The following is a 22,788-nucleotide window of genomic DNA, read 5'->3' as shown; positions in this document are numbered from 1 at the left end:
AAAAGAATGGAAGAGAAGCTGAAAACTACACAACAAAGAATGGAACAAATTATATTAGGAATTAGACTGTTAAATAAGAAGAGAAACACACGGATTAGGTAGCAAACACAAATAAAGGACATTCTTATCAAAACTAAAGAACTGAAATGGTCTTGGGCAGGACACATAGCTCGAAGACATGATGACTAAGTAAATAACAGAATGGTACCCAAGAGGAGCTAAGAGAAATCCTGGAAGACAACAAATGGAGATGAACAGATGAAATTCTCAAGTTCATGGGTAGTAAATGGATGGCCATTGCACAAAACGGAAGGAACTGGAAAGTTGCTGAAGAGGCCTTCATCCTGCAGTGAATTGAAAATGGCTGATAATGATTATGACAATTCTTAAAGGTAATGGTCAATTTTTATTTCTACTCACCTGGAGAAGAAATTCTAGAAGGGCATTGTTAGAACTCAGAGAAAATAAATAAGATTTCCTTTGCAAAAAACTATACGCAGCAGCTGTAAAAGAGAAAAAAATATATATAAACAAATAATAGGATGCCATCATAAAGGGTGATGTATCATAGGGTAAATGTAAAAGTAATTGAAACTATGAAATTGAGCTGTTTCACATACAAGTGTGAAACTAGAAAATTCAGAAATTCTGATTTTTTTAATGCAATTTTTATTAAAATGCTTCTTCATGGGTAAAGGCACTTTATGTCACCTAGTTTGTGAAGACAAATTCAGTGACCATGTCCAACAATTTTTCTACACATAATATAATAATGAACCTTCAACAACATAAGCCAATTTACAATTTGTGCAAACAATTTGAAAGCAAAGGCTATGTCTGCAAGGGGAGAATCCAGGTTGTTCTCATATCACTGATAAAACATACGGCATATAAGAGGCCCATATACAAACAAAAGTCTACTTAGAGATGTGTCCATGAGTTGAACATGCCTCAAATAGCAGTTCAATACAGCTCACCTTACTATTAAACATGATCTCCAACGTTGGAGCAAAATGAAATGAGTGGGTTTGAAACCAATGTCTAGAGCACATATCCTTTTAATGTTCATCTATTCACAAACGTTTACCATAAAAAAACTAAATGATTATTATTTTAAATGAAAATTATAAAAATTCTGTACAGCATTAATAAGAATTCCATGATTAATTAATACAGACATGTTCTAATCTCGTACAGATAAATCAAACCTGTTTAAATCAAAACATGTATTTCAGTCCTTGACCAGGTTTTACTGCATACATACATACAGTGGTGGACAAAAAAACTGCATCACTTGTGAATTGTAATGCATGTGTAACGCAGTTTTGACCAGCGCAGGTTTTGCTACAACACAATTTATAATTTTAAAACATCTGAATGTCAAAATCAGTTGTCGGCTGTAACTGCTACATTGCCGCATGCAACAACACTGTGTGTGTGGCAATGTTCCTGCATGCAGTTCACACTTCAGTATTGTGTTAGTGTAGTTGGAGGGCAGTTGTGTTTGCTTGTTATCGTCTCAGTTTCTCGCAGTTGTACTGACTCTATCTTGCAGTTTGCATTGTGAAAAGTATTTTATTAATACAGGAATTATGAGTGAAAAAAGGAAAGGCCAACAAGATAGTGCATCAAACAAACGTAAATGGTTAGCACTAGAACAAAAACTTGAAATTATAAAGAGTCACGAAGGTGGTGCACCATTTGCTAAAATAGCATGTGATAAAGGAATGAACGAGTCATTAGTTAGAACTGCAATTAAAAACAAAAGGAATTTGAAACACAAATTAATAACATTTCCAAAAACATCGCTCGGCTTGGAAATGATCTCGGATTTGAGAATTTAAATGCCACAGATATACGCCAATATGTGGAATTGCATTCACAAGAGCTTGATGATGAAACTCTTCTGCAAATTGAGGAGTGGGAGCATACAAAGATGAAGAAAAAAAATGATGAAAATGTCCAGGTGTCTACAAGGGAATTTTCATTAACGATCTTTCGATGTTGCTCGGGAAGGTTGAAATGTTTCTGATTTTCTTATGAATGGTGATCCTAACATCAAACGAAGCTCTAAAGTTTGACATGCTATAGAAAATGGAGTTCATTGTTATAGAGGCACGCATAGTGAGAAACAAGAAAAAGTGTGTACAAACTTCATTGTTGAACTTTTTAAAAAAAACAATAAAAAACTGTGGTGAAGGTAAAGAAAGCCCACGAGAAGCATGCAGAATTTTGATAAATTTGCCGGTAACAACAGTACTTTGTTGTAACTGCATTTGTATTGTACAGTGGGTGTTATTGGTCAGGAGTAGAAATTGAATCCATGGGAGGTTGAACCCCTCCCAAAGTGGAGGGGGCAAAAAAGGTCAGGTTACCCCCTCCCAAAGTGGAGGGGATAACCTGACCTTTTTTCTTTAGAATCACTGGTGGACTAGTGGATAAACTGTTTATTAAGAAAAAAAAGGCAAAGGTAATGAAAGCCCACACAAGAAGCACAGCAAACTTCGAAAAAGTTTACCGGTGAAACTAAGTTATGAACATATTTTATGATGCCAGAACACTCCCCCTCCAATTCGAGAGGGTTTCAAGCTCCCATGGGATTCAACTTCTACTGCAGACCGATAACACCCACTGTATGTTTACCGAGCAAGCAACAATACAAATGCTATTATGGCAAATTTATTGAAATTTTGCATGCTTTTCGTGTAGCCAAAATTGTTGCTGGCTTTCAGTAATAAACATTTCTAAAAATGCATGGTTTTTCTATAGCTCAGTACTTCCTTGGAACCAGTTAACCACGTTATACAAGGTATTATGGTATACTCTAATTTTAAACTACTTTTATACAATACAAATGAGAGAGAGAGAGAGAGAGAGAGAGAGAGAGAGAGAGAGAGAGAGAGAGAGAGAGAGAGAAAATGAACTAACATTTCATTCTACTGAAGTCTAATGAAGTTTCTTTTATAGAGAAATCCACCTGAAATGGAGCAATCTGTTCTCTTAAAATTAGCAAATGTTTAATCAGAAACAATTCTCCATCCAGTGGAGTCTGAAAAAAAAAATTAAATTAATTATGTCATAATTATTCAAGAATTGTGTAAAATAATAAAAAATGATTAAAATCATTTGTTACATAATGTGATAAATTTTAAAAAATATTAAGAATTTGTTATTTAGTTAGTGATTTAATTGATTTTTAGAAAACTTTTTATTTGAGTATTTTCTTTTAAAAATGAAATGATTCTATTAAAAATTATATTATTATGATACCAAAGTACAAATTATCCAATATATAAATATAAGAGAAATTCTCATACCTTACTATAGGAATACTCTTCAACCAACACTCACCCCCAACTTACCAGTTAATCCATTATGAAAAAAAGGTTAAAGTTAGTAATGCGATATTATCCATAAAATTTATTATCAATACATATGGTTTTATTTAAAAAACTACTCTTGTGTTCAATTCCCATTATCTATCAACTGCTAAGAAAGGAAAAGCAAAGCGTAGTTGATGCACACTGAACAACCCAAGACTAAACTAACTTGCAATCACAGACCGGGAATTGAAGACAATTATCAAATTTTCCTCATTTTTAGTTAAACTTCTTTATAAGTGACTAAGTTATTTCAGTTTGAAATCTGTGCTCACAAGAAGTAAAATGACAAACTTAACAATATCCACTCTCTTATAAAAAATTTAATACTACCCCACATCAAGATTATTTTTGTTAACCAATGTGAATACCACTATTCACACATGTGCGTAAAGGTCCACGAATCCGAAATCATGTATGGTCTATGAACATTTATAGAATTAAAATTTAACTTAATTTCAAGTGTTTCAGCTATTAAGAGTTTTATATATTCATTTTGTATATTAATAACTTTAGCTTCGTTAAAAAGAAAAACATGGTTCTCAAGAAAGGAAAGTTCAGAAGCACCTATTTGGTGGTGACGGACTCGAACCCCAGTCTAATCAAGAAGTGTGTGTTACGCACTGCAGCTCCTTCCCACCTGGCTACGGAGGCACGCAAACGAAGCCTACAACCATAATGTATAATTAGTGATATTGAAAGTGTATAGGAGAAGGCTGTTACTATCAAATCTATGGTATACATTAGAAGTTAATAAGATAAAAATCAAGAATTAAAAGAAATGAGGTAACAAAACAAATGAAAAAAAATGATTATGAAATGAGATAAAATAAAATAATATAATATAAGATACCATATTGCTGTATAACTCATAATTTCAATGTCTGTCTCATCCATTGAAATTATGTGAAAGAGAGCAATATGTAGGCCTCTGTTTCCAACATGGTCTGTATGCTCAGGAACATGTGCTATAAAATGAGATTGAATTTAGCTGCAAAAAAAAAGGGCCGAATAAGGTATGCCTTTAATTATATGTAGAGCATAGAAATCATGGATGTCCTTACAGAGGCAGGAAAGGAACAGAAAATTCAAAGGATGAAAAAATGGGGTAAGGTTAAATAGAAAGTAGGAATAAACGGTAAGTTCAATTAAGGAACTTACCGTGTAGGACTGAAAATGGTTAAAATGGCATTCACATGTATATTTATATGTATGGTGCACTAACAGTTAGAGACCAGTGTTAAAGATCAGTGGTAGTAGATAGAAAAAAATGCTGAAAAGCTTACTGAGAATATTGTTGAAAATTATATATATGTAATACTTGGAGGGATGCATAAGTATATATAGAATTGCTGAAAGGACATCTGGATATGATATGTGTGATGATGAATACAATTAAATACAAAGGGTACTAGGAAAGTTTTGCAATATGACGCAACAATGAATCACAGGAAGCTGCTTGTTGCTGCATGTTGAGACATGTTCATACGTGCATAGTAGCCGCCGCGCCAAGTCGATGGGCTCAGTTATTCATTAGTAGTGAGAGTGTAAAGTGCTTGCGATGGCATCGTGGTCACGAAATGAGATAAGGACAGTTTTGCGGTATAATTTCGTGCGTGGTTTAACCATAGACCAGTGCTTAGAAGAAATGACTCTTGCACTAGATGATGATTGTCCACATCGTACAACGATATTCAGGCGGTATAGAGAATTCCAAAGGGGAAATTTCACTCTGGAGGATTCTGAGAGGCCGGGAAGGCCACGAACATCAGTTACGGAGGAAAATGTTACTGCTGTGAGGAAAATGCTTGACGAAAACAGGTGAGTGACCTACCAACAGATAGAGGATACTTTGGGCCTAAATGCACCAGCAATTCGTTCGATTCTGCAAGATCATTTGCGCGTGAAGAAACTTTGTTCTCTCTGGGTGCCGCATCAACTGACTGAAGAGCAGATGACACGACGTGTGACTTGGTGCCGGGAGATGTTAAAAAAGTTTGATAAGGGACAATCTCGGTATGTGAACAACATCGTGACAGGTGACGAGACTTGGCTGTACTATTACGATCTGCCGACCAAGGCTCAAAACAAAGTTTAGGTCTTTGATGATGACGACACACCCGTAATTGTCAGAAAATTCCGATCTGTAAAGAAGAAAAATGATAGCTGTATTTTTCAAATCGAGTGGAATTGTGGAACGTGTAGTTTTGGACACGCAGAAGACAGTCACAGCTAAGTGGTATACTGAACAATGCCTGCCTAAAGTCATTGGATCTATGAAGAACCTGCGGCCAAAGTCAAGAATGGACACCTGGTACCTCCATCACGAAAATGCTCCAGCTCACCGCGCCAAAGCCTGCACCGAATATTTGACCACGACAGGACTGAAACTTCTCGAGCACCCTCCGTACAGGCCAGACCTTGCTCCCTGCGACTTTGCACTGTTCCCACATGTGAAAATGAAGCTAAAAGGGAGGCGGTTTTCCAGTGATGAGGACCTTCTACGGGCTTGGGACAACGAGTGTGCTTTACTCCCTAGTGAAACTTGGCAGAACTGGTTTAAAGATTGGTTTCGGAGGATGGAGAGGTGTATTGAATGTAGAGGAAATTACTTTGAAAAAATTAAATAAACAAAGCTGTATTGCAAAACTTTCCTAGTACCCTTTGTACATGAAGAACATACTGCCCAGGATAGTTAAGAATTATCATAGCTTACAAAGTAGCAATGAATAGTGGCTAAAACTTTGTTAAGGCAAAGAATAGGTTGGGTAAAGGATGGAGGTAGCATCTCGATGTTGTGTTTGTAAAACTAATGGTTCACGAGAAATAAAATGTAGGGACAAAGGAAAGTAGAAAGATAATATCTCACTTCATTTATCTAGCTACTTTCCTTTGCATCTTAATTTTCTTGCATCTTATTTCTCTTGAGCCATACTCTTTTACAGAAAATCAGACCAATGAGATGTATGCTATTCACGACTGTGATAGGATGGTTTTTTTAAGTGTAACTTTGGATCAGGATGCCTCTTCAATTTATTACAAAAGGGTAAGCCACTAGAGTTCTGATAAGACAGTTCGTGCCCATTCTGTGCCATCCATAGCGCAATATTTTTAATTGACAATGAAACTTATATTTCGTGAACTGCAAGAAACAGTCAGCTCATCAACATAGAGCTATGAGTTTACAGTGTTGGGAATGTTTTTGGTCATATGATTTATTCTTAGTGCAATTAAGACACTGAGAACAGAGCTTTGTGGGACTCTCTCCTCGTGTATACAGATTTGCTATATTGCCAATAGCAAACTTGAAAGGAGAATCTATGCTGAAGGAAGTTTTGTATGAAATAAGGTAATGGCCTCTCGAGTCAAGGAAATAAAGATTCAAAATACCAAAATGCTGCATGGTGTCAAAGGCTTTCTCTATGTTAAGGCATACTATATAGCGTGATGCTCATTTTGGATAAATGCATTCTTGATGTTTGTTTCAGCTTTGGCCATGCAATCTAGGGGTGTTTGATTTTTTCTGAAACCAAATTAATTATCAGAGATTAGATTTTAGGAATCAAGATATTATGTCAGTCAATGGTGCATCATTTTTTCCAGGGTTCTGCTCAAGCAGCTGGTAGAAATGAGTCCATAGCGATGAGGAACAGAGTGATCTTTCCTGGTTTGGAAAAATTGCCAGTACATAGGAGTGATGCCAGGAACTGGGGAATGAATGTTCAATGAAGATGTGATTGTAGAAGGTTGGCAGTAAGGATAATGATTTATTATCTAAGTGTTGAAGCATTATGTAATATATTCCACTGGGACCAGCAGCACTGCTCTTTGAGGTAGACATTTCTTGAAGTCCAAGCATAGCAAGTGATTGATCATAGAGTAAAGATGTGGTTCTGAAGTTCAGTTGGGATTTTTTTTAGCTCAAGTTTAATCTGAAATGATGAACCATGCAGTTGAGGTAGACAACTGTGAAAATACAGTCCTTAGGGCATCCACAATCTCTGCAGGGGTAGAAAGCTCCCAGATGAAAAGTGAAGAGGATAATGGGGAGAATTTGCCATTTAGTTGTTTTATTTTTATCCATATTATTCTTAACATCAGCACTTTTATTGAGGATGCAAATCAAATCCAAGGGTCTCTTTTAGCTTTCTTCTTAATGTGTCAGGCTCTGGCTCTAAGTCTTGTAATTTAAAAGATTGGTAGTGGTAGGGCATTTGTGGAATAGATTCCATGCTCAGTTTCATTTTTTTGCACTCTTACAATCCTTGTTCCACCAAAAATTTGTTCTATGCATGCTTGACTGTGATTGTAGGATGGCAGTAGATGCAGCTGCTAGTATTTGTTTCATATTAGAAGAAGAATCTTTATTACAACACATAGATGATGATTTACAATAATGTAGTTGCAGCTACCTGTCACGGCACAGTGGCCAGAGGTTAACAATTTACTATAAAGACATGGTTACCTGAATACACAAAAAGCATAAAATAAGATAATAGATAAATTAAATAAAGTATTAGAAAAAGAAATGAACTGAATGTACTATATACAGAATGCATTAAGTGAGTGTATATACCATTAGTTACAGAATCCATTAGTTAGTTAGTTATAAAATACATTACATAAGAATATATACTGAATTGCATAATTCAGTGCATTGACATTGACTTGGATTGAGTTAGAGTTCATATTGCTTGGGACACAGGTTATAATATTGGTGGCCTTGGCCATCCGCAACTGAGTATTCTTTTTCTGTATTTTTGATCCCTACTAAACTTGTTGAAGTTGACATCTAAATCTTGGATGCATGATAACATCTGCTGAGGAAGGAACCGGTCCGACAGGTGGAGACGTATTTGAAGAGAGCATAGCTGTGGAGTCCCTTGCAGATGTGCTACTGAGAACCTCCATACACAGTTGTCCCAGAGGGAGGGAGTTGAGATAAGGCTAGTCATGAGCTCGATGGCTGTAATGATTCTCCTTTCATCAACGAGCCAGGTGAGCCTTGGGATATTGAGTGTTTTGGCCATAGCAGTGGTCCGGAGTTGGGGAGGTAGGCTAAGCTTGTGGCAGGTCCACTTAAGAAGCCAGTACTTGGAGGAGAACACTGGTTTGATGGTAGTGGAAGATGTGGATTCCCAAATCTCTGCAGCATAGAGAAGTGGAGGATAAACTATTATAGCAATATCTGACCATGGTGGATTTGTCGGGTACATGTTGTAGATGCTGCTTGCATATCTATCTTGGTCTGGCAGCTTTTGTGAGAAGCAGGTCTATATGTTGGCTGAAGAGAAGCTTTGAGTCATATCTGATCCCTAGGTCAATGTGGTTTTGAACAAGAGAGATGGGGGGGGGGGTCACTGAAGGCTGGATGGATTTTTGTTGGGTGCTGCTTTAACGAGAAGACCATGGTTTCTGACTTCTCAGGATTGATGCACAGACTGAACTGTTTCAGGTAAGTAGATATTGATGAGAGAGTGGAGGTTAGCTATTCTGAGTTTTGGTGAGGGTCTTGATTTGCCTTAATTGGTGTGAGTACCTTTAGGTCATCGGCATATACCAGGATATTTGGCTTTTTGATTATCAGTGGAGCAATGAGGGCAGTGGTTAGTGACTGTGACAATGGGACAAGATTTGACAATTAGCTCATCAAAGGCTACATGGGAAGTGTACTTTGCTCAATGTGACAGAAATGTTCCATTTTATACAGTTCTGAAGTTATAGAGTTTGATGTTTGAATTTTACATATTAGGAGCTATCCACCTGATACTAGGAAACAGGGTAGTTAAAGAGATGTATTGCAGAGGTTGTTCCTGTAGGGAGATGGATGCAAGTTGGTGGGTCAGTATTTAGATTTTGTCTGTCAATGAACATTTCAATGAGTTATCTCGTCTGTCAGCATAGGGAGAGCCCCCACAATGGATGGTGTCCATTAGAGTCGCCCAATAAACAGAAAGCATTGGCAATTGCAGAATACAATCTTCAAGTTCACGAATGGTACAAGGATGATTGGGCAGCACATAGATCAAAACAAGTGTCAAAGTAATACCAATCACTATACACATAGCAACAGCTTCAATGGAGATTTGAAAAGGAATGCATTTGCAAGGGACTCATGAATCTAGGAGTATTGCTATCTCCCTATGAGCATTATTTGTAACTGGTCTTCCTTGTTAAAAGAGTATAATTGTTTATCAAGGAAGATACTTGAGGTGTTAAATGTCTCCTGCAAGCAGATGCCAACTGGATTATGATGCTTAATTATCTCATGAATGTCATAAATATTGCTGCAAAACCACCTGTAATTCCATTGGAGGTTGTTGTTCATTACATGGATTGAAATGAAGAAGTTGAGCTCTGCTTTTTGAAAGTCTGTTTGAGGAAATCAATTTTCATTTTATCTCTATTTGAAAATATAGGTCATGTGTCCATATCATCTTGACTGGAAATTTTGGTAGTATCCATAAGGAAGAAGTCAATGTGTTTCTTGCTAATGGGATCTGTGGTTTCTGTTTAGACAGGTCTTACAGGAATTGTATGGGCAGATGGTATTGTGACTGGTGTGTTGTTAGCCCTATTTGTAGTCTGTTGCTTTGAGGATTAAGGTACAGAAAAGAGCAAAGACTGAGCCTATTAAGAAATGGAGATGCTAGGCAGAAATGATGTATCAGTCTGAAATGATACTGAATGAAATCTTTGAGCGGCTTCAGCATATGTACACCTTGGCATGTGTTGTTGTAATTATTTTCTTGTTTCTGAAATGAGACTTTTTTTATCTTGTATTTCTGGATTTTTTTTCTCATATTTCCACTGTTCACAAGTTTTTGAGAAGGCTGGGTAATTGCCTTTACAAATGGAGCAAAACAAAGACTGGGCATTACAGTCAGATTGGACATGTTCCTTCAATCCACAGTTTGAAGACACTAAGTCACCTCAGCAGACTGTTTGGGAGTGTCCAAAATTCTAAAACTTATAACATCTTACTGGGTTCAGAATACATGGACAGATACAACAGTTCAAATACCCGGCTTTCAAGGAGGAAGGTAGGTTTGGTGAGATACAGTATGATGCTGAGAGATTTTCATGGATGGATGTAGGTTTCGTGAGCTAAATGTCAGTACGATTCTGTGAGTTGGGATAAGCTCACCACCTTTTTTTCAGTGTAATTCTTTTTTGCTTGTGTGACCATCTGATTCTGCAGTTCCTGGATGACTTCCTCCTCCAAGAAATTCATTAGGTCCCATCCTGAAATTACACCTTTTGAGGTATTGAGTGTGGTATGTGGGTACACCTTAACTGGAACTCCACAAAATGAAGTGAGTTTGAGAAGAGATTCAGTGTTTCTGGCTGGTGGTCTCAATCAGCAGGTTGCCAGATTTCAGCCTTTGCAAAATCTGGGGAACAAGCCAAACTTTCAAGGACATTTTTGTAAGACAAATACAATAAATCGCTTATGGATTGGTTTGTTAAAGAATTAAGAAACAGGAAACTTGGATATTCTATTCGGGGAGCATCCATCCTCAGTCTCTTTGGGTTAGTTAGGTCATTATCGGGTTGATGCAAATCAATAGAATTTGAATTTGCAGTCTTAATCATTGGAAAATTGCCGCAGTTCATGTTTTGCTCCTTTTGGCCCTGCCATAAGGAGGCAAGAGCAAGGTGACCAAGCAGCTAATTTAGTTTGTTAGTACTGTTAGAAAACGAAACAGAAAGGCAGATTTCCTTTCTGGGCCTCTGCCTATTTCTAGTAGTGCAAAAGAGCTACTCTACTTTATAAATAAAGAAAATGGTAGTTGAAGCAAAATAGAGTCTATTCACTTAAAGACTCTTTGGACATAACACTTTGAGAAACGTACAGAAATTCTTGGCCATGGAATGCTCAGCAGCTAGGGCCCATCATGGCAGCTGAAATAGTTCTAATTTCAAATATGCTACACAAGTTCTAGGAAATGGGAAGGTTAAAAATTTAAAATTTTAAACCTCCAATCTGAATATTTTAAAATTTTATGGTGACCCTGAACACAGAAAGTGTTAGAACCTATAGTACTTTTATATGAATCGAGGGTTGAAAAGACAGAAGATACTTGTTGACAGAGGATTTCCTAGGAACAAAAAGTTGTTCCTAGGAAATAGAAATAAAAGGGATAAATGAGAAAGAGGAAGCATTAGTTCTGTGAGTATGGAGTTGAACAATGAAGGGATATTGACTTATTGAGACACATGTTCAGATTGGTTTGGAAGAAAGAGGTATAATTATTGATGCTAATTCAGAAGGAAAATGTCCACGGAAATATCTGTTGAAAAGGTATGCATCAGAAATGGAATGTCTGTGTGACAGAGTGTGGAGAGAGTTGGTAAGAGATGGGTCATTAATTAACCTGACTACCCTTTTTTTTATAGTCTAGGAGAGATTCTGGGGCAGGTGTAATGCTTCTGATGTGGGAACAATATTCCATGGTGGAGCAAGCAGATTTAAAATTTGTACAGAGTCAACAGCTCTTTAGAAGAAAAATAACACTAAGGGAAGGAAAAAGGAAAACTTAGTTTTTTGCAATACAAAAGTAATATCTGTGATATGCTTATACCAAGAGGTATAAAGTTAAGGCTATCACCAAGTAAAGATAAGTAATCTTGTCTAGAAGTGTTGTTGAAGATTAGCATGGGTAAGCAGACTTTTTTTTTTGCAAGTACAAGAGTGAGTTTTAGAAGGAATGAGGTTTACTAGATTTTTTTCTCCCTCATCGGAGTATGAATTACCTAAAGGTAGTAGTAGTAGTGGCATGTGATGCAAGGAAGCAAGTATATGAGCTTATGCAGCATCAGCCAAAAAAAAAAAAAAAAATTTACAAAACAATTCCCTCTAAATGTGTGTCCAGTTCCTCCTTAAATTTATTTAACCTATCAACTTCCACGACAGATGGAAGTTTGTTCCAGCAATTAACCACCACTGCCTAAAGGCAAATTTCCGCACATCTATTCTACGGGTCTTTCCTCAATTTGAATTTATGTCCCCTTATGTTCATAATCTGAACAAGTGGAAAAATCCCATCAGAATTCAGCGTGCTCAACCCATTCAAGGCCTTATACACCTCAATCAGATCACCTCACAGGTGCCTAGTCTCCAGCCATTGCAATTTGCGGAACTTAAGCCTCTATTGGTAAGAGGATCCCTTCATTCCCTTCATCGATCTTATTGCCCTTCTCTGTACATGCTCAAGCAAATCTACATCCTTCCTAAAATGAGGCCTCCAGACCTGTACGCAGTACTCAAGGTGTGGCCTGACCATTACCTTATACAGAGGGACAATCACCTCCTTTTCCCTGCTAGCAAAATTCCTGTATATCATTGACAAAACCCCATGACCTGCCCTGTTAGCCTGTCTCTATAGCTCAGAAAACTTCATATCTGACTGCACAATTACTCCAAGGTCTTTTTCATTTTCTACCACACTAAGTGTAGTACCACACAGTTGGTACGTTTCTCTGGGGTTACTTCTACCCATATGCAGTACTTTGCATTTGTCAAGGTTAAACTTCAGTTGCCCCTTCTCAGCCCATCTGCCCAAATTTTTTAGATCCTGTTGCAGTAGCACACTGCCATTACTATCATTAACAATCCTGCCAACCTTTGTATCATCTGCAAACTTTGACATTAAGTCAGACATACCTTCATCAATATCATTGATAAATATACAAAACAACAGTGGACCCAACACCGAACCCTGCGGGACTCCACTAATAACATTAGCCCACGAAGAGCAGCACCCATTGATTACCACCCTCTGTCTTCTCCCGCTCAACCATCCTTTTATCCATTGTAGCAACTTACCGTTAATACCATTCTGCTTCAATTTGTACAGTAGTCTTCCATGTGCAACAGTGTCAAAGGTTTTCCTGAAATCCAAGTATACGATATCAAAATTATTTTTTGCATCCAGTTCCTTTGTAACCATATCATAATACCCAATCAAATTTGTCAGACAAGACTTTGCCTTAACAAACCCATGCTGTGTCTGAATTATTGCTGCAGTCTTGTCTAGGTAAAAAAAAAAAGGTAAAGTGCAGCCATTATCAACCCACTGCAGGATGGAAGCCTCCTCAACAATTCATGCTGAGGGAAATGGACCATAATCTGCCACGCTGGTCCAGTGCGGGTTGGCAGATCGACCGTCAGGGGCTTGAACCCCAATCTACTCAAAGAGCGTGTGCTACTGCACTCCCGCTCCTGACCACTCGGCTACGGAGGCCGTCTGTCTTGTCTAGATGATCCTGCAATGCCTGTCTAGATGATCCTGCAATGCATCTTTAACCAGTGACTCCATTATTTTACTCGGAACAGAAAAACTGGTCTGTAATTACTCGTGTCACCCTTCGATCCCCCTTTGTGAATTGGGGATACATTTGCACATCTCCAGTCTGTGGGGACCTCCCCTGAATCCAAGGATGCTCTCATAATTATGGCCTAAGGGTTTGCTTATTTCCTTTGCCACCTCCTTTAATATAACTGGATAGATCCCATCCACCCCAAGTGCCTTTCTTATGTTTAACTTCAACAATTTTTCCTCCACTTTGTTCTCAGTTATTACAAAATCATTAAGAACCCTGCTACAATTTGATAACCTTCTGCCATTTTCAAACCTTAATAACTCCTCATGTGTGAATGTAGATGCAAAATACTCATTCAGTTTGTTTGCTATCTTAGCAGGATCATCAACAGTTTAACCATCGATATCAAGTGGACCAATCAAATTAATCCCCTTCCTTTTACAGTTTATATAAGTAAAGAAATCCTTACTGTTTTTTTTAGCATCCTTTGCCAAAGATTTCTCGTAATCTGCCTTCGCCTGCCTAATCTCTTTTGTGACTTGATTACAGACTAGCTTATATCTGCCATAGGCTTCTGTGTCGCCTGACAATTTATATGCATACCATGCATTTTTCTTCTCTGCCACAAGTCTCATTAGTTCATTTGACAACCATTTAGGCCTAAACCTTGAACAATATTTCTTAATAGGTATGAAACTTTTAGTAGCTTCCACGATTAATTCCTTGAATTTCTCACTTAGAATTTGCTGTTGGTAACATCATCAGTTGATCCCGCTGTACAGAATTTAAAAACTGTCTGAGACCACTGTAGTCATCTTTACGGAAGCAAAAACCCTTTCCTTTACCCCTGATGGTAATTATATATTTAAGTAAATCCCACATCAGTACACTGTGATCACTGCCATCTAGTGGTTCCTTTATCTGCAAATTCTTAATACACGAATGATCACTGCTGATAACCAGATCAAGAGTATTACCCTCTTTGGTTGCCTCTCAAACATGCTGCTGCAGAAAACAATCATCCAATAAATCCAAAAAAGTCTTACTAGTGTGTGAGTTTGTTTGTTATTTGGTTTTTAGGAGCATTAGCAACTAAGGCCATATTGCTCAGGGGATATGCGGTGGTCATTCCCTGACCTTTCCGCATCCTCCGTATTTGGTGGTCACGGGCTCGAACCCCGGTCTAATCAAGAAGCGTGTGCTACCCACTGCTGCTCCTGCCCACCTGGCTACGGAAGCACCCTGTGTGTGAGTGACCAATCTACAAATCCCAATCAATATCTGGGAAGTTAAAATCCCCCATTATAAGACATTCTGATTTACTACCCCACTATTTCTGTGTGCATGTTCATTGTACTCATTCAAGTCATTAGGCCTATAACACACTCCTATTCTTATTTTTGCTTTCACAGTGCTTATGTCACACCAAATTGACTCAACAGCGCACTGTTCATCTATATCAGCTGGATATAGATGAAGGTAATTCACTGATGTTACTGAAATAATTCTAAAGAAATTAAGGGCATTTAAGGAAATGGTGAATTTTCAATAAGTTTTAGTTATTTGTGCAGAGCAAAGTTTCTCAAACTGAAAGGCACAATGTAGTGTACTACAATAGAAAAACTATGTACACGATTTTTTTCAATCAGTGGAAGTAGGTCATTATTATACAAGAGAAAAATAGTGTGAGAAAGAACAGAACTTTACAGAACACCAGCATTAGTTGAGAATTTAGAAAACAGAGAGCTATCTACCTGCACTAGGCCAGAGAGAAAATAAATACCCAATTACAAAAAACAGAAGATACAGAAACAGCTATAAGATAAAGGCTTGTTTGGAATAAAGAAACAGTCATAATATAAAAGCTTGTTTAAAAAACCTTTATGCCAAACATGATCAACAATCTTCAGAAACTGCTAAAGTTTGATTGCACAATTCCTCTGAATTTGTCCAAAGATGAATAACATAAGCCAAGATATCAACAGTGGACTGACACTGATGGAATCTATATTGGCAATTGATCAGATGGAAGGTTTTGAGAGTGTAACTTTAATTAATGATTATTTGTATACTTTTTACTCTACCTGACTTTTCTTTCAAGGTAAGCATCAAATATAGTGGAAATCCTATGATTATAACATTGCTACTATATCATTCCCTCTCTCTCAGAAAGCACACTGATGTACAAAGCATGCCAAAATAATTTTAACATAAACATTAAAATATCTATTTGAGTGATAATTATAAATTGCACAACTGCCTTTAATTTCGTATTGCTTTATTTTTGCTTTTATTTCAAAAAATTGTACTGAATAGTGCAGAAAGAATATTATGAGCCTGTCTGTGTAAATTTTTTTTAATGCACCAGCTGGTTGAATTCCATAAAGAGAATTGGCTGTTGTAAAATTAACTAAGAAATTTGTCTTCAAAAATAAATAAAGGATGGAAAAAAGTATGAATAGAGGAGGCAAAAAATATATCGTACACATCGAAGTTTTTAGGATATAAATGTTTATAAGAATAGGAATTCTTACCTTGTTCTTACAAATGGAATTCTTAGCAGATATTAAAGACTGTATGCATACAGATAACACTTCTTGTGATAAACCTTGAAAGATAGAACTCTGAAATAAATACATGATAGCACACCTTAAATTATTTAATATGCTTCCTCAAACATTCCTACAAGATTATAAATTTCATCATTAATTATGTGATGTTAACTGACAGTTCTAAAATCAACTAAATATTTAGAACTGTTATTTTAACATAAATATCAGTGTCACAATGAATTATAACTTTGCAACATGTTCAGTGGCTTGTCTAGATTGTAAATCACTCATTTATCTGCAGTCTGAATTGTTGCATATTAAAATGAGTGATTTTACTGAGCAGTAAATTTGCATAAAATTATGAAATATTAAAACAGCTTTCAGAAAATATGCTATATGTCATTTGAACATTTTTCAGTGGTTTGCAAAGTTTAAAGAGAGCTACTTGTTTGTCGAAAGTGATCCTCAACTTCAGCTGCCCTTCACTTCAAAAACCAATAATTCAATCACTGATGTTCATGATCTCACCAGGAGAGATTGATGTTTAACTATCTATGATAGTTAAACTATCATAGATAGTTACTCGCATCTATGATGCGAGTGATACTGGTATTTCTTAAGTAATGTCAATCAATTTTTAGTATGATGTTTAGGAATATGATGTATTTCAGCTGACTTTGTGCCTTGCATCCTCATTTATGATCATAGTGAGCAGCAAATTTTCACATATCAGGATCTTCATCAGCATGCTGCTACTGACCCACACTTTGTTTCTTCCATCATGACTGGTAACAAATAGTATACAAAGACCCAGTCCAATTATTAGAAGACTCTGCCTTCTACAATTTCCAAAAATGCACGACAACCTCAATCAAATGTGAAGATCACTTTCATCATCATATTTTTTTTTTGACTCACAGGGCACTGCTCATTATGAATTTATCCTAAATAAACCAACAGTTAACCAAAAATACTACAAAGCAATTTTATAGCAATTGTGCAATGCTGTTCAGAGAAAACAGCCAGAAAAGAGGGTTTCAGTGAATTGGTGCCTGCATTGTGACAATGCTCCCTACACACTCAGCACTTTCCATTCAAGAATATCGTTTAAAGCACTCCAAGACCGTGTCTGCCATTCTCAGTGGATTTAGCACTTTATGATTTCATTTTTTTCCCAAATTAAAGCACCTTCAAAGATTTCCAGTGACTAAAGCAATTATTCAGAAAGCAATGCAGGAAATATTAGCAATTTTGAAAGGAACTTATCAGGAATGCTTCCATAAGTTACAAAAGTGTTTCAAAGGAATTGCATCTAAATATTTTAATCATTTCTCAAATATTAGTTCAGTCTCCAAACTTTTTTGATCATGACTCATACAAACTACATGTAACTTTATCAAATATTTCAGATTTAGTATTGCAAAATTATAAGTATCAACTGTACACAAACAGGCTTTGTGTACAGATAGAGAAACCGAAGAGAATTATTAAATTATAATTAAGAAATTACACTTGGCAGACAATTTATCAGGAGCACTTGCCCTAGTATTTTGAAGGGCTTACCATTTGCCTCCAAATAATAGCGATTCACCCTCGGCACAAACTCCATGAAATACAGTTACATTTTCCTAGTACATTCAACACTGTGTAATTGAAAGTATCTCTCAATCCTTGGATAGTACACAGAGGTAGGTTGACATGTTCAATGGTCTTTCAACTTCATCCCATAAATGCTCTTTTGGGCTGAAATTCAGTGACTACTCAATCAGAAAAGAGGAAAAGGCTGCTTGTGTCAGCAACTGGAATAGTGTATTATCCTGTTGAAAACGGCCATCGCTGGGAGTGTGACATTCTTAAAGTAGGCTTAATATTCAAGCAGAGCCTACTAAAATGTCTAGTCCATTATAATTCTCAAAGTAGTAATCATGGGTATGATTCTCAAAGTGGTAATCTTATATACTATTTCCCGAAACTCTCCCAGAAACAAAGGACACCTATCAGGACAGTTGCATTAAATTGGAAACTGTTCTTCGTTAATAAAAATCAAGATTTACAAAATGTATCCTATTCCTCATTACTTGAAATTTCTAGTGTTGTATCTGTTTTTGCCACTCCTATTTTACCTTAATTTCCATCACATGCTGGGTTTTTCATCTCACAAACTGGCAAACTGACTGCTTTTTCATAAAAGTACAAATGGTACTTTTAAAGATGTATAAAAAAAAATGTAGTAAAAAAACTTTTATAAAATGTATATGAGTATAAATGGTAAGTAAAATGCATCAAATCATAGAGTGTGGTAGGTATATGGACCTTTCCCTTTAAACATTCAATCTGTCATGTGACTACTGGAGGGTTAAACAATCTTAATAACATAAACTGGTCATAATTCCATTAATAATACTAATTTCATAACATAACAAATTTCTCTGCATTTATCCACCTTTTTATTACTTACATCAAGACATCGATATAGTTTAGAAAGGCATACTAATGTTCTTCTTACTGTAGGATACCACATTCCATGAAGATCTGCAGGGGAATCTGAATTAAAAAAATAATAATAAAAAAATTAATCCAAATAGTAGTAATTTCATTTATGTAACCCAACATTTTACACATGAAATTAAATTTAAGTTCTTTCTTTATTCCAATATATGTTGCTCAAAAATTTCATAAAGCAAAATTTTATTATATCTTAAAAATAAGAGTAAAATTATTCACAATTCAGAGTTCTTTGTTTCCAAGATGAGGAAGAGTCTGCTAAGGAAGGGAGCTGCTGAGAATCATTATCTACAGAGGATCTTTCATCAGAAGGTGATATAATTGGGCCTTCAGTTTCATCACTTTCTGTCTGTGTCAATGCACCATCTGAACTTTCAATTCTTGGTGGTTCTGCAATATTCAGCTGACTGGTTCCAAGTGCAAGGCCTTCAGCAATACTCTTTTCATTAAAAAAAAATAATAACATAACAAATGAAGAGCCAACAGCTATTTAGACACATTTATAACATATTAAAGAATATTTTATTAATATCAAGGTAAATTTATTAATATTCAATCATCTTTACTTTATTTAATTTAAAACATTAATATTATTTTTATTAATATTTGAAAGGGGATCATCACACTGAAATTAAAGGATGAAAACTACTTATACTGATTGGCCACTTTATTGGGGTACACCTAATTAATAGCATATAGTGCATCCCATCCCTCTAGCCTTCAGAACAATCTATTCATCGTGGCATGGATTCAGTAAGGTAGGCGCCTCCATAGCCAGGTGGGAATGAGCAGCAGTGCGTAGCACACGCTTCTTGATTAGACCGGGGTTCGAGCCAGTCACCACCAAATACGAAGGATGCGGAAAGGTCAGGGAATGACCACCGCATATCCCGGAGCAATATGGCCTTAGTTGCTAATGCTCCTAAAAACCAAATAACTAACTAATTAACTCAGTAAGGTGCCAGAAGGGATGCTGATCCATGTTGACTTAAATGCTTCCCAGTGTTGTTGCAAATTGGATCACTGCAAAGAGCTTGTTTGAAGCTCATCTACTCTGAAGGGCTTGTTCTACCTGATCCCACAGGTGCTTAATTGGATTGAGATTTGGCAACTGGGAAGGCCACCACAGTAGGCTAAATTCATTCGCTTCCTGAAACCAGTTCTGTACAATTTTGGCCTTGTGATACGGTGCATTATCCTGCTGGAAGAAACCATTCTCAGATGGATACACTGCAGTCATAAAGGAATATACCTGGTCAAAAACTATTTCCAGATAACATATGGCATCCAAATGTTACTCCACTGCATCAAGGGGTCCAATATCCACAAAAACACTTGCCAAAACCATTACACTACCATCATGCCTGCATTTTTGACACTTGGTATGGGATTGAACTCATGCTGTATTCTGGTCCTCCCACCATGAAATCACTGGAACTGCAATTTGTCAGACGAGGCAATGTTTTTTCAATCTTCCACTGTCCAGTATTGGTATTCTTGAGTCCACTATAACTACGCCATCTTATTTCTTACTGACAGGAGTGGACTCCAGCCTGGTCAGCATGATAAACTGTTTTACTGGGTTGTCATTTGACAGACTGAAGCTTATAATATAGTTGGAGAATGATGTTATGTGGTTTCTATCCAATAGGATGTAATGCACTCTATTTGGGCATAGAGATGTAAGATTTCCAGTTCAGTGTCATTCTCCTGACCGAACCTCCTGATTCAGGGCTATAGCTTAGAACCAGCACAGTTTTCTTACAGCCTGTACCCTCAGGATGTACCTTATTCATTGGGATAGCCTTGCATTATAATCTTACTTAGTTATTCTTTATAAATCCCATGCACTAGGTGGATACAGTTGTAATCAAATTGCAACATAGGAAGTAAGAGGGCCATATCCATGAGCCATAGGTATGTACAGTTTTCATGGTTACCATTTTATCTTGTGTTTTACCTTGGTTATGGTTTCTAAATTCCTGAATGCAAATCAAATTGTCTTATAACATAATCTAAAATTAGAAATTTTTAGTTGTAAATTGCTTCGGATTAATTGTCTATCATTTTATTTTACATAGTTGTTAAATGTTCTTCTATTTCTCCCCCATCCCCACAGCATTTAATGGTATGATGATGGAGTTCAGTAAGAATCCTGAAATGTCACCTGCTAATAATTTAGTGTAGAAATTGAACTTGTATTCCATATGAATTTAATAAAACCTATTCTGTTAATAATTTCATGTGTACAATAGTGTCATTTATTATTATATATAGTATATAATTTACCATATGACTGTAGCTTTTCTGTTACTCTGCATGTCTTGTTAGCCTCTGCTAACCTCTTGCACATGACAGCAGGATCACAGTTTCCAAGATCCCTATGTCATCTATATACCTGCTTTACATAACATGATATAAAGCATTATGATGCTGTTACTAAAGGAGCACACCATTTCATAAAAATAACAGGTGTACCTAATAAAGTAGTCACCTTAATGTAAGTAAATTATCATTTGCAGTTTTCCTTCAAATGAAGAATAACTAAAGGCATTTTGTAACCTTTCAAATCCATGTTGTACAAAAATTTCAAGAGCCAGATTACAAAATATGATAAGACCAATACAGGTGACCCCTGCTTAATGCTGATAATTCGTTCCGGAAAAACAGAGCACTAAGTGAATCCGCGCTAAGCAAGCGCCGCATTCCCATAAGGTAACATATGTATTTGTGAGTTGCGGTCGGTGCCATGGGATATTTCCTAATCAATAATAAACGGTAGTGAAAAGATGCACAAATATTGGTCAAAATATTTAATATTCAAATATTTGTACATATAAAATATTCCGCATTACATATGTATATAATTATGTGGTAACTACTTATGTATCAAAAGTAAACTTAAAATTCCAATTAAAATAATGAATTTAATTGATTTTAATTGATGAATAATTTAATCATGAAAAATGTGTTGATTTTGGATTGAATTCTAGCCCTCTTCCAAATAAACTAAAAGGGGTATTAATTTTAAATCCCCCGCAGCATTACCACCCAACAATAAAGTCAACCAATCCTTTGCCGCTTTGAAACCTGGCATTTTTTTTCTTCTTTCAATATGAAACTTCTTTTAGGCATTTGTTTCCACAAAAGTCCTGCTTCATCTATGTTAAAAACTTGTTGAGAAGTATAACACATAATACCCCTCTTAAATAATTTTAACAAGTTCTCTTTTGAAAGTTTCGGCTCCTTGATCTGCACTAGTGTCTTCTCCCTGGATTTTAAATCTATTCAACCAGCCCTTACCAGTTTTAAATGGTTCCACATTTTTTTTTTTTTTGGCGAGTTTTACTCTCTCTTTCTCTTTTTTTTTTTTTTTAATATTTAACTTAACTGAATTGTGCATTGGAATATTACCTTCAATAAAATTAGTTGAAGCCTTTCCATTTCAATCCTAATAGCCGGCCTAGTCGCTTGCAGTGGAACAGCTATCTTTCCCACTGCTAAAATTAATTCTTTATTTTTTTTATAATTGTTCTTACAGTTCAAGTTGCAAGTCCTAAATTATGACACACATCCGCTTGTCATTGACTGGAATCGATTCACTTCAAAACGTCTAATTTAATTTTCAAATTCAGTCTTTTTCTTAGTCTATTTATAGTATTCGTACTGCACTCAGACGTGGTTGCTTTTTCATTCTTATCGGCCATCATTAGCTCTTCAAAAATGTAACTGCATTGGTTGCATTAATTATGATACAATGTTCAAGTAAACTGTCCATTACGCACGATGTCTAATACTGTACTGAGTGATGTCTAGACTTCGGATAAATGCATATAACGCAAATATTACAAGCAATATACTTGATCATTTTTTAAAATGTTGATCTCGGAACTACGTAGCAAGTCACTGTACTGCAATTAAATTAGCTTGTGAGAAAATTTCACCGAGCATGGGAAAATTTCTCAAATCGGCGTGGGAAACATTTTAATGCTGTTTTGCTATTCATTTTCAAGCTATCGACTCCA

The 22,788-nt window shown here is 36.3% G+C and overlaps 1 protein-coding gene across 3 annotated transcripts in view; it reads right to left on the bottom strand.

Moving 5' to 3' along the window:
- Cog3 (conserved oligomeric Golgi complex subunit 3) overlaps nt 1-22,788 on the bottom strand; it is a 92,385-nt gene that overhangs the window by 20,055 nt on the left and 49,542 nt on the right. For all 3 annotated transcript variants that reach the window (XM_090376765.1, XM_090376782.1, XM_090376773.1), the window contains exons 12-16: nt 18,983-19,202; nt 18,717-18,802; nt 16,241-16,330; nt 2,929-3,049; nt 421-503 (exon numbers count right to left, since the gene is read on the bottom strand). In XM_090376765.1, coding sequence (XP_090232891.1) covers nt 421-503; nt 2,929-3,049; nt 16,241-16,330; nt 18,717-18,802; nt 18,983-19,202 — 600 coding nt within the window. The remainder of the gene's footprint in view (nt 1-420; nt 504-2,928; nt 3,050-16,240; nt 16,331-18,716; nt 18,803-18,982; nt 19,203-22,788) is intronic.

The sequence above is a fragment of the Mastigoproctus giganteus genome, chromosome 1 (assembly GCF_048544385.1).
Source record: "Mastigoproctus giganteus isolate SK-2022 chromosome 1, ASM4854438v1, whole genome shotgun sequence".
Classification (NCBI taxonomy): Eukaryota; Metazoa; Arthropoda; class Arachnida; order Uropygi; family Thelyphonidae; genus Mastigoproctus; species Mastigoproctus giganteus.
This window is presented reverse-complemented; position numbering and strand designations above follow the sequence as displayed.